General features: G+C 38.4%; 2 protein-coding genes across 2 annotated transcripts in view; both read left to right on the plus strand.

The window, feature by feature from the left end:
* The window catches only part of LOC140246225 (mitochondrial 10-formyltetrahydrofolate dehydrogenase-like), a 647,794-nt gene that overhangs the window by 96,294 nt on the left and 538,215 nt on the right, over positions 1 to 13,285 (plus strand). The gene's annotated exons all lie outside the window — the stretch shown is intronic.
* The window catches only part of LOC140240658 (major facilitator superfamily domain-containing protein 4A-like), a 103,323-nt gene continuing 97,374 nt past the window's right edge, over positions 7,337 to 13,285 (plus strand). Inside the window, exon 1 of the mRNA XM_072320415.1 lies at positions 7,337 to 7,683. Coding sequence (XP_072176516.1) covers positions 7,337 to 7,683 — 347 coding nt within the window. The remainder of the gene's footprint in view (positions 7,684 to 13,285) is intronic.

Genomic DNA, 13,285 nt, shown 5'->3' on the forward strand with positions numbered 1-13,285 from the left:
GGCAGTACATTTCCTCTCTTACGATGACGCTTAAGAGTTTTAGAGATTGTACCCTGTGAAATCCCTAGGATTTATCCTATACGAGCCTGCTTGTAGCCCTCATGGCTAAGCGCTATCACTCTCTCGCGCATTGCCGTCAGCATTGGACCGGGTATAGTCTAGGGGGATTCTGTACCGATTTTTAATGCACACAGAACAGGGATCTTGGTAAATGATAAACCTTCTCTACGCGGTGCAAAATCAGCAAAAAAGGCAATATTTCAACTGCACAGGGCTTTATAGTCTGCACAAGGTAACTTCGGTACGTAATAACACATTCCTCATGTTCAAATATCACCTGAAATCAATAATGGGGTGACATTTCGTAACCAATAACATGCCATATTGCGTACAGACAGTCTTTTAAATGCAAACAAATCGGTCGACTTTTATTCAAAACAAAATTATTCCACCTTTTTGACCAACAGTATGTTAAAAGCAAACCGATCAACCAACCAATCCCGGCAAAAACATTTTTCTAACCTCCTTGGCAGAGGTAATGGCGAGCTTCAGATCTGCGATGCGAGCCTGGCTAAGACGACGTTGATTACGTTTTAAAGAAGTGTTATATAGGCGAAAAATGGCGCGAGACAGCTGTTTCCATTGTTCAACCCGGGAGTTTGTGTCGTCGTAGTGTTCGCGTTGCAGATCTATAAAGCTCGCTAATAATGCATTTCTAGTTTCTACAACGTGAGCAGTGATATAGAGTTTCATCCGTCGCTGAGCGAAAACTCGGTAATGTCAAGTCATGGACGGGGACGGGTATCCCAACATCACATCGCAGGGGCGGATCCAGGAATTCCGTAACTAAAGGGTGGGAGCGTCTTTACAAAATTAAAGGGGGGACGCACGCCCCCCCCCCCCCATTTTTTCGTTTTATTTATTTTGGTTTAAAAAAAGGGGGGCGCCCGGTGTGCTCCCCCTGGATCCACCACTATATCGTAAATTTTGGGCAACCATCACCTATACCTATATAGTCACTGAATCTGTGAAGCAAGACAAGTCAGATCTCTTACAGGAAGTCAATATCCTCTTTGTTTGCCTCATAGAGCACGTCAACTTTTGTCGTTCATGTGACTTACTGATGGGATAATCACACTTATTGTCCTTTATTTCGCCCTTCCTACATGCATGGTACCATTACTTATCTCCGGTATTTCAGACTAGCCTTCTTACTGTTAGGGGCCTATACCGAAGATAGTATAAGCTCCGATCCAAACAGTGACTAAGTTCCATATTTTTAGCATGGGGTAACTTGCACTGCCTTACGTAACGCGAGCAATACCAGCAACGTTCAAAAATACCCTAAAATAAGATCAATATAAATTGGCCGACGAGAGAGAGAGAGAGAGAGAGAGAGAGAGGAGGAGGAGGGAGGGGGGATGTAAATCATAGTACATTGTACATGGTAATACCTAGAGTAATATGATCGTGAATAAGTACTTCCGCTTGAGGAAGGCACGTGCTTTGCGTTTTTCGCTCGTGCGCTGTTATTATTGATAAGCGATAGCTTACATTCTTCTCTGGATACAAACTTAACGACATTGTAAAATGACAGAATAATCAGTACATACTGTAAAATCTGGCAAAAATGGTGTCTCTTTCATGACATGGAGCTCCGTTTTGAAGCAGCGATGTATTTGTCGGAGGAGAAATTGAGGATACCTAATCATGAATGACTATTGTATCCGTATGTATCCGTATCCGTACGGGATGTCAAATTCACGGATTTCCTATGTTCGATGCCACCCAAACAGCAACATGGTTCGAGGGATATATTTATATTGGCTCTCTTTTGAGCAAGATTTATATGTTACAGGGTAAAGATCTTGCGCACTGCTTCATTGATTTTGTACAACATAAACTGTGTTGACTCTCATGCTGATTGTGAAGTGAGTAATTGGACAATGTTTGATTACCGAATGAAACTATCATGATTGTTTTTTAATGCAATTTTGATATATTATGTCACAAAAGTTCGCGCTGAATAGTATACAATTTTGTCGGAGGTAGTTAAAAATGAAAGTATATATCACTTTTATGAAATTCAAGATTAATTTTTAAGTTAGGATTCAGATTTTGCTCTATTTTCAACCCTCCGTACAAAACTTTAACTTTGCACAAGGGTCAGTTGGTGTGTATGGAAGGGTGGGGTTAACACCCAGACCGCGGCCAGAGTTTGAATGCTTTATCATTGATCATGAGGAATTCCACCATCACAGATAGTCTTTATTCATCCTGAAATATAGTGTATGCTAGCACATGGAAACAGGTGCTAACTTTTACCTTTACCACGAATTCAGTCTAGCAGTGTCCAGGGCAATCCACCATGAATTATTAATAAAGCATTCATGTGCCTTGGAGTAAGAGACCAGAAGCCTAGTCAGCAGAGCTATGAAAATGGGGTATTCGGGTTCCTGTGTGAAGTTCAAGAGGGTTGAAATGTGACCAAAATCTGGAACCTAACTTTAAAATCATTCATAGATTTAACGAAACTGATTATGTTTTCATACTCAAATCACCTCCAACTAAATTGTACACTATTTAGCTATTACTCATATCAATGACAATGTTATCTGATATAGTTTTCCAACTATTAAGGATCAAAAGTGGAAATGCTTTTGTAACACCTATAATGATGCATTATAAAGCAATATTGCCCGCTATTGCCCAGGGCAAGTCAAAGTCAAAGTCGGGCAAGTGTTTTGGAACAATGAGATAAAATGCTTGCCGGCATTGGGCAAGTAAAAAGTTCTGAAGCCACTTTCTTTTTTTCACCTTTACCCCTTCAGACCCATGAAGTCAGCATGAATGTCAGAGATAATGACTGTTTAGTGATGCAATGACTTTAATGTCATTTAAGCAGCTTTCCAACAGTTATGGGAAGAAGCCCCAATGCATTGCAACACTAATATTCGATCGAACCAAGTTTGTTGTTGTTGTTGTTTGTTGTTTTTATTTCCGTCTTCAGATTGAAAAAAAAATACACACGTTACAAGTTGCATATACATTGCATATACGTACAGAAGAAACGGGTGATTGCCCGTTCAGTCATTATTTGCAAAATGATTATGACTGTTCTTCCACAGGTCCCGTTACTCCAATATGTTTAAGCATGCGATCCAATAACATGTGGTTCATTCAAAATAATTGTGTTTTATCAAGTTTTTGACTTGCAAATGATTCTCTGTGTCATTTTCTTATATCTTTCTACTTTCTTTTTGGGCAAGTAAACTTCATGTTCGGGTAAGTGTTGGTACCAAACGGAATAGAAAAGACAATAAAGAAGTAATGCATTGTCAAGTCCAACAGTGATATTTGATACCAAATTTTCGATGCATGCACCAGACGTCTCCTTCAGGTGGCTGCTACCCCCCCCCCTCCCCTTTGCCGACAAATAAAAGTCAAAATAAGAACCAAACAAACCGAAAAGTTGATGAAAGTTGATGAGTCTTCTGCACATGACGCAGTGAGAGCGCTTGTACTCTCCAGACTAGATTACTGTGATAGTTCACTATAATTATGGCTCTACGTCACAAAATCTCCAACGTTTAAAGTTTCCTCAAAATCATGCTGCTAAATTAGTGTATATAACAAGCCCAAGTTCACCCGTGTGACACTCCTTTATGAATGATCTGCATTGGCTTTCTATCTCTAAGAGAATTGAATTCAAGACTGCTACACTTGTACATATATTATCATAACAAGCCCTCCATAATGACGTACCAGCGTATGATTCTTTCTGAGCTCCTCCACATCCGCCAGTCAACGTATAACCAGGGAGGTGCACCTCCCTGGTATAACCTCAGGTCCACCACACGTACTGTGCTTACCACCCCAAGAACCCGAACAACAACAACACAGCCGGACGTCGCGCCTTCAGTATTGCGGCACCTCAATCCTGGATCATTCCCCCCCCCCCCCCCCCACACACACACACATCCAATCAGCAGTTAACACAGATCAATTTAAAGGGATCGTATAGTTTTGGTTGAGACCTAATTTCAGGTTTCTAACATTTTTTGGCAAGATAATGAGAAACCTCTTATGAAATATGAAAGAGCATGTAATTCCATGGGGAATTCGACGTTTATTTGATGAAAATTGGTTTTGAAATGGCTGAGATATCCAAAACAGAGCGATTCTAATAAGTGTAGGACCCACACTTTATTACGATCGCTTTGTTTTACCCTGTTTTTGGATGTCTCAGCCATTCCAAACCCGATTTTCATCAAATAAACTTTGAATTCCTTTTAAAATAGTCAGCTCTGTACTATTTCATAAGTGTTTCCTTGGTATCTCGCAAAAAGTTAAAAGCCCAATTCTCATCCTCGCCAATACTGTTACCATCCCTTTAAAAGACTGTTGAAAACTTATTTGTTCCAAAAGTAAGACCACCTTATAGCTTTTATCCACTGCTAGTGATCTGACAATCATTGTTTATTTGATTTGCTTTGTCTTTTCTCTGTTTTGTTTTGTTTTTTAAATATTGTCGATTTCTTGTACTGTGTTAAAATTGTTGAAGCGCTTTGAGTCTGTAAAGAAAAAGGCGCTATATAAATATTGGTTATTAAACTTACACCCGTATTGGGATTTAAAACCATATTTGGGGAGTATAAACATACAATCATGAGCGGGAGGTTACCTATCATTCATGTCAACCCTGAAGAAGACGTAGGCCTATTCATGTGTCAAAAATTTGGTATAAATAGATATTACTGTTTGGCGTGAAAATGCATTGCTTCTTTACTTTGTCATCTAATATTTACACTCAAAAAAGTAAACACTTTTTAACTCTATATTTCTCATGAATATTTGTCTAAAAGTTCATGTTTTATATACCATGTTAAAGGTCATTTCATTAGCTATCAACCTGGTATAGGTCAATAAAAAAGGAAACTTTGAAAATGAGTGAACGCCTTTGTTCTATTTCCTCTTCTAAGACACAAAAGTAAAAACTGCAAAAATAAACAAGTTGTCATTCATGCGGAAGTGTTCTTCTATATAACAATTAGAACAAAGGACTATTTTAACACAATAAGTAACATGAATTAAGTTGCAAAATAAGCCCATGATCTTTGCAATATATTTGCAGCCAAAAGATGAATAAAGGCTAAAATCTTGGAGAAAAATGAAGAATATTCTCTTTAATCCAAAATCAAATGAAATAAGAGAAGAGGCAATATTAAGAAAAAACGGTAGAATTTTTTTTCAAGTTCGGAAAAATGTAAATACTATTTGGCTCTTGAATTTGTCTCGTGAAATCTTAAATTACGAAATAAAGAATGAACTACAAAAAGGAATCTGTTCATTTCATCATCTCTGTGCTAATTACTCCCTATGTCATTTTGAATATTGAGTTGACAGAAATTCTTATTTTCCCCCTTTAGTTTCCAACTTTGTTTTTGTTGGAGATTCTAAAGTAATAAAAAAAAAACGGAAATTAATTTTGCTTTATCAGTCATGTCTCTCATTGTGTTAGACTGCATAGTCTTTTGTTATCATTGTTATCTTGAAGGACATTTACAAATGGAAGACAACATATCAATTTTTCCCATTCTTACGTTTGTACCTTGGAGGACAAAAACGACTGTGTTCACTCATTTGTAAAGTTTTTCATTGTATTACCCTACTAGGTTGATGGCCACTACCTTTGATATGGTACATACAGTCCGACCTCTCCTATCCGGCCTCCCTCTATCCGGATCTCTCCATTATCCGGACGCGATCTCGACTTGATTTTTTTTTTTCCAATCGAATAATTACAGGGGAAAGGGGGATTCTAAAGTCGGACAGAATCCCTACACAAACTCACATGAATTATATATTATTCTCAACATAATTAGCATACATTCCAATCAAATTGTCATCTAAATAACTTGCAATCAGATATTCACTACCCTTGTGATCTCAGGAAGAACGTGGACAAAAAAAAAAAATCATTAAAATCAGGGGTTCACAGTACAGGCGATCGTTCTTTGAGCAAATGATCAGAAAATTCTGAATGCAGACCAGCTGACGAGGACGTGACAGTCACGTTCATGCAAAATTGAGGGCCTATAGCTACCATTGCGTGCATTAAAAATTGAGTCTTCATATCCGGCCGAATCCCTTATCCGGATGAGCGCCTGTCCGACATGTCCAGATAGGAGAGGTCGGGCTGTAAATAGATTTTCATCAAAATCTCCTATGGAAAAATATGAACTCGAAAAAGTGTTTACTTTCCGTTTTTGCTGAGTGTGTATATACACGTATATATAAATATATAATACAGGGGACTTAATATGCGCCAATTCCGCATGACTAATGTGCTCAAGGCGCAGTGAGAAAACGTGAATTATGAAATACAAAAATCATTACACACACATGTACATGAAAGCAAATGGAACTGATAAATGATAAGAAATTACATTCTGTACAATCCTACTAGAAAGCACATATAAACAAATGACTCTTGAGGGCAACTGATTTACTCCTTATACCCCCATGATTTCTTTGTTTGTTTGTTTTTGGAACAACAAGCAATCTACAATCAGATGATCTTTGATATATGTACTGATATTGGCATTATTGCAAATTTATTGCCTTCCCCCCCCCCCCCTTACCGACAAATAAAAGTCAAAACAACAACCAAACAACCAATCAAAACGAAGGTTTTGACGCGTATCAGGATTTCAAGCAATATTTGCGGAGCAGCATGCAATCATGAGCTTGAGGTAAATCCCACGCCTATCAGCGACATGGCGCCACTGGTTCCCGCAAGCTATCCTTGCTCGACTTGGTATTAACGATACGTGGGCTTGCCTGGTGCGTGAGATTTTTTTTTTTTTTCTGTCAAGCGGTGCACAGCCCAGTGGATGCGTGTTGTGTCGCTTTTGTGTTTTTCCCTACCTCGCTAATCGCAGCTATATCACTTGCTCCTTGGTAGTGCGAGAATTATAACGATTGCATTGTAGCTGTATGATTGCGGTGTGTGTGTAAGGTTGATCAACACAGACTGGTGTGAGTGCTCGAGTCGGTAAATGTTTAACTCCAAGTTTTATCCATGTCCTTCGTGTTTCCAGCGTGTCCGTGAAGTTGATGGTCTGACTCAACGGCAATTTATGGGGGACGTTGCGAGGAAAAGCAAGTGATTGTTAAATCGATTCAGTACAGATGTCACTTATTCCCCGAGTCGGTGCGGCGGGGGCGTGAATTGTGTTGTTTGACTGGTCCGTATCAGACCGGTAGACGCGTCCAGAGGTGGTGTCATATACTTCAGTTTGATGCGGCGAGAAGAAATATCGTGCTTTACTTCATGATGACGAACACGACAAAAACCACTGGAAACTACAGTGACGATGGACTTTCCACCTATCAGGATGGGACTTCAGAGGACGTTGATGGACCAGATTCACCTACCGGCGGCGACAAAAAAACAGAAGTGCACACCGCCAAATCGCTGTTCAAGGCAAACTTACTGTCGACTATCACCTATTGCAGTGTATTCGGAAGTTTTGGGATGTGTGTTGCCTTACTCGGCCCTACCCTAGAAGATTTAGGTTGCCAAACCGGGAGCACCTTGATCGAAATGAGTTGGGCATTTCTTGCCCAATCTCTTAGTATTCTCATAGGCTCTATGGCTGGGGGACTGCTGGTAGACAGGTGAGTTTTAATGTCTTTAGAGGAAAATTTAGTACTCCAAGGAGTAGACCTATATTTATATAAAATGCCCAGATTTATGAAAGTGGACTAGTGGATCTGATATAATCATGATGTTAGGAGATCTAATTTGATGATGGAGCAAACCAAGTTTTCTCTTTTAGAGTCCTTTGTTTGAGTGTAGCAATGAAACTTGCTAGGCAGTGGGCAGAATTGGAGAAGATATTTTTTGTTCATTTTTTGTATTTATTATATATTATGAATTATATTGTAACTATATTTCATTCTATTTCCAGGAATATGTTCAGAGAATTAAGAGCAATCTTGGTTGGTCCCAGAGTTAAATGGACTCTCAATGAAGACAGCAGAGGCCTAAATTCTGAAATGATTTCTGATCTTTTGCAGATCATAAGGTCAATCCATGGGTCACTAAGAACTGTTCACCCCTCCGATAAAGACACTGCAGTACATAAAATTGTGTGTTTGTATATTATATTTATATATGTAATATACGTATATGAAAATGGTCCATAGGGCGAATATATGTCAGAAAATGAGGTCTCTTAAGGGGAATTCTCTCCAAATGTGACATTTTTTATTTCCCTTGACAATGTTTTCAATACTTTATTGATCTTGAGCCTAAGGACTACACCACAGTAGACACAGATTGCGTAATGTGTGTGGATTGAGGACTGTACCATCAATACAAATTAGGGGAGATTGTCAGCGATGCAAAAAAAAAAAAAAAATGGATACATGTATATTTTGGATGTGCATAGAAAACGGGTCATTGTGAGAATCTGCTTTTTCTCATAAAAAGTTGTATTTTCTTATTAACATACTGAATTCAGTGGTATAAGATGCATTTTGTGCTCTTGTCAATTCAATGCTTCATTGAGTTCATGTTAATGCATAATTTTTCAAAAAAGGGCAATATTTGCATTCTTCTTTTTTTAATATTAGGGCCTAGTCTTTTTATCAAAATTTCCCCAAACTATCATTTATTCTGCATTTCCCCTTATGGATTGAAGTAGTGTTATACCGTAGATGTGACCTGCCACAACAAAAGGCTGAGCTGAGAAAATCGAGTTTGAAGTCAGATCATCAAAATTAGTCAAAACCGTCAAGTTTTTGTTGTTGGTATAATGTTGTAGTCTAATGTTTTGTCTATCATTTGCCAAAATTTCGAAGGTAAATGATTAAAGGAAAGGCAAGAAATCAGCATTTTTCTGGGCCATGATTTTCCATCTTTCAACGGAACAGAAACGTGTCCGAAGCTTTGGATTTAGCGCTGCAGATAGACTCCGCCCCTAACAACGAGGGAGTGCTCTTATTGGTCAGTGCATGGCATCCTGCCTGTTGATTGGATGTGCATAGACCGCTGGCGCTTATTTTGAATGAACATTGTGGAGGTTGTTATGAGCGGACCTGCTATTGTCAAAAGGTGAAAACTGTCTTACCTCCCCTTGATCACGATTGCGTCGGAAAGAAAACTGTGAAGGTGGTTTCCTCGTAACTCTGATCTCCTAGACCACGTAACATGCTCTCATAAAATCATCAATATCTCTGCAACAGAGAACTTTTATGAGTCGTGTTTATATCTGAAATTAAAGTGGGAGAGTAAGGGAATAATGTCATGTCATTTTCAGAAAATTGACCTCCCTCGACTTTCAGATCGTTTTCTTGTGGCGGGTCACATAATGAGCAATATCGGAAGTCTTATTTTTTATGATGTTGCTAATGTCAGAGTGCATGAAGTTCAAGATAGCCTAGGGCAGATGCTAAATATATATTATGTAATCATGAAATCACTGGTAAGCAGGGTAACGTCCAGCCATACTGAAGAGGAAACCAAATGAGGGACGGTCTACCACTGATGTCTGTAAATACATATTGAATCAGAAAAGAAACAAATGCAGATACTATGCCTCATTTACATGTGTGACATTGTATTCAGCGAGTAAAGAAAAATCGGCAGCACATTTATGATGGGGTTTGTGAGTAGGCCTATGGGTGTATTCCTCACATGATTAATGCATAATGAATTTACCTAAAAACAAAACAGAATTAAAACAAATGTGATGAGACATTCTGTTACAAGGTAACACAATTAAGTTGCATATTGTGTCCCATCCTTCACGATAGAAAAAGTTAATTCCCTCAAGCAGATTTGATTAAAATCACAGTTTGGTGTCTGTGAGCTTGCATTTACATCTACTGTAGCAGCATCATACATGATTGTGTTGAAGAGCTGTTGTGAGGCCCCAATAGTATACAGTATATGCCATGTTTGGAAAGTCATGTTTAACTAGTCAATTTCTTGCTACCTGTCTAATTTCACTTCATTTTTGTTGATTTCATATATTGCCTTCATTGATTAACTTGTTCACCATGGAAATTCTTGGTGCATTTGATATCAAACACTTATATTCATGTACATAATACATTCATGTACAGTACACACAAAGACAGGACACAAAGTGGAACAAACACGATCCAAACACCATCACAACGTAATACATTATATACCAACATTTACAACTAGAACAAACACTATTAATGTGTGCACTTTTTGTACAGACATCCTCCCTATAACAGTAATTATTAATGTTATTTCTGAGATAGGAAAAAAATATATCAGTCGTTTGAGTCTTTAATTTTAATAATCTAGTAGTAAAGCACATTTGAACATGTACGTTTGCATGATGGAAAATGTGCAATGTACAATGTATTGTTATTGTTATTATTATCATTACTATCACTATCATTATTATTGGGTCTATATCATACCATGGAACAAAAGAAAAATCAACAACCAAAATTAGGACCTGATATAATCTGACCACTGCTCTGAAATGAGCATGCTGCGTGTGAGGAGACAGTCGAGAAGGGTTTATTCTGTTATTTTCTGTCAAAGTTAATTCCCTTGTCATCCCTGCTCTCAGACCTGCTTCTTTCAAGACAGGTACAGTATAGTAACTATATGGAATTGGTATGCTTGGAAGAAAATTTGTTGAACTAAGTGTCCTCTTCACTGAAAGTTATGCTGTCAAACCCGCACATCAGTAGAATTGAGCGAAGTTGAAGAAACAATATATTTTGGAGTTGAACAGTAAGGCATTTGTCATGTTGTTAATTGTGAACTCCCAGTTAGAACTTAAATGCTTAACAAAGTCTGCATGCAGCTCAGAAGTAAAAGTGTTAATTTGAATTTATGATACAGGAAGGCTGTGGAGTTTTGTATGGACTCAAGCTCTTAACATGATACCAAAATGTCCCCTTTAACAGTGATATCTTTTACTGAGAGAGGTTGACATTCTACAATATTCTACACACTTACATATACAGTTTGTGTAGATAGCAGTGCCCTTTAGAAATGTCAAAGCACATACAAATTATCTCATAGATATTTATAGCACTGTTGGACCGATGATGAAAATTCACCATATACTACAGTTTTTATCTTTTGTATAAAATGGTGATACGGATCCCAATCAAATGACTGGCTGAGAGCAATCAGGTTACCAGTCTTTCGTTTTGCCTAACATGGCCAGCAGGCAAAGTTTTTACCAGTGACTGATACTAATGACTGGTACTAACAACGGCTCAGAGATATCATTGCTCAAATATATGACATTGTGAGTATTTAGATGGCTTACTGTACACTGTAATTATGCTCACTGACATCACAAGTGGGTAAACATTTTCTTAGTTTGTGTTTGGTACATTTCTTCGGACGTCTTGGATTTTGAGCAAGTTCTAAATGTAGCTGACTGGTATTCTCCAATAGAGATTGATAAGTGAAAAATAGTTCATAGACCCATTTTATACAACAAATAACCCACAGTTGTAAGTAAGTTACGTTAGTGGAGATGCAGTTCACTCTCGGGTATTCACAGTGCCATGCAACATGCACTCAGCTGTGTCTTGTGCATGTTACACCATTGTAAATATCAGCAAGTGAACTGTATCTTCACTAACGAATCACCTGTGCATTATTTGTGTTATTAGAAATTAAAATAGACTGGAGTTCTCATATTTCCCTATGACATAAAGCAACGTGAACTAACTGTTTATGCGAACTTTTCTTAAAAGAAGGTAAGAGTTTAGCTTTACACTGCTAACATTCAACTCATTTTCAATTATCAAGGATTCATTTGAGGTATACATTAAATTTTTATTCATGAAATAGTAGAAATAGGGCAGAGAAGGAGAAAATTGTGCCATTGCACATGAAGGTCCCATTTAACATGATATAAGAAGTGTCTAAGCACAGTTGCACAATCAATACCTGACACACAACCATAGTGTTATTCCTGTCCAATGGAGACATGGTGTAGAGTGACAAGGTGAATAATTATGCCAGGCCAAACCGCTGTGTTAAAAATCAATAACTGTTTCACTAGGGACCCATATCTCTTACGTGTTGCATGTTGAAGTACATGTAGGTGGTCACCATTGCTTCTGTACTATAATTTATACATCATATCAACTATTCAATAAAAGTGTTGATAATTGATACAGAATCAGATCAGGTACAGATTAGATATCAAGTTGACTTAATTACTGTTGTACAAAGATTCCAGTTCCAAATACTTTTTAGTTTTAGCAATGATAACAAAGAAATATCCTGTGATAAACTGATCTTATGTAAGTCTGAGGTTGAGACTACTATACTATCATTTCCGCTCTTGCTCTCACCCTCTCTACTTCCAGCCCTGTTTTCTCTCCTCTCTGATAACAGTAACTCTCTGTTCTTCCTATGCCACACTATCTATCATCTTTCTCTTATCTGCTGTAAGACGCCAGTGGTTAGACTGGATGCATTCCTTACTGACCACTGCTGACCACAACCCCTTCCGTTCCCATGGAACTCACTGTATAAAAGATGTACATAGACTGAAATAAAGTCAGTCCGGTAATTGCAGCCACTGAGTCAACGTCTACTTTCTTTTGCGTGCATATAACCTAGCAATATACTTCACACATATATTAAGGTTATAATACTGGCGACGAGGATTAAACTTCTGTAAAATGGCTGGTTTGGTAGGAAATATCGAAGAATTCCGAGAGGGAATCGACTGGTGCCAATACATAGAGAGATTGGACCTGTATTTCAAAGCAAATGGGATTGAAGCAGAGGAGAAGAGGAAAGCTACATTGCTGACTGTCATCGGGCCGGCAGCTTACAGCCTTCTCCGCAGTCTCGTTTCTCCAGCCAAGCCAGCGGACAAGAAGTATGCTGAACTTGTCCAGGTAATGACGGAGCATTACACCCCAGCACCAAGTGAGATTGTTGAACGGTGCAAGTTCAACAGCCGTTTCCGAAAAGACTCAGAAACAATCAGTGAATTCATAGCTGCACTAAAGTCAATGGCAGAGCACTGCAATTATGGTTCTACTCTAGGGGAGATGATTCGCGATCGATTAGTCTGCGGCATCAGACATGATCGGATCCAACGTATTCTTCTAGCTGAGAAGAAACTTGATCTCGCCAAGGCCGTTGACATTGCGACAAGTGTGGAGATGGCAGAAAGAAATGTGTGTGATCTGCAATCAACACAGGCTCTACGCGAGAATGGTGCTACAAACAAAGTGTTCAGGC

This window comes from Diadema setosum, chromosome 2 (assembly GCF_964275005.1).
Source record: "Diadema setosum chromosome 2, eeDiaSeto1, whole genome shotgun sequence".
Classification (NCBI taxonomy): Eukaryota; Metazoa; Echinodermata; class Echinoidea; order Diadematoida; family Diadematidae; genus Diadema; species Diadema setosum.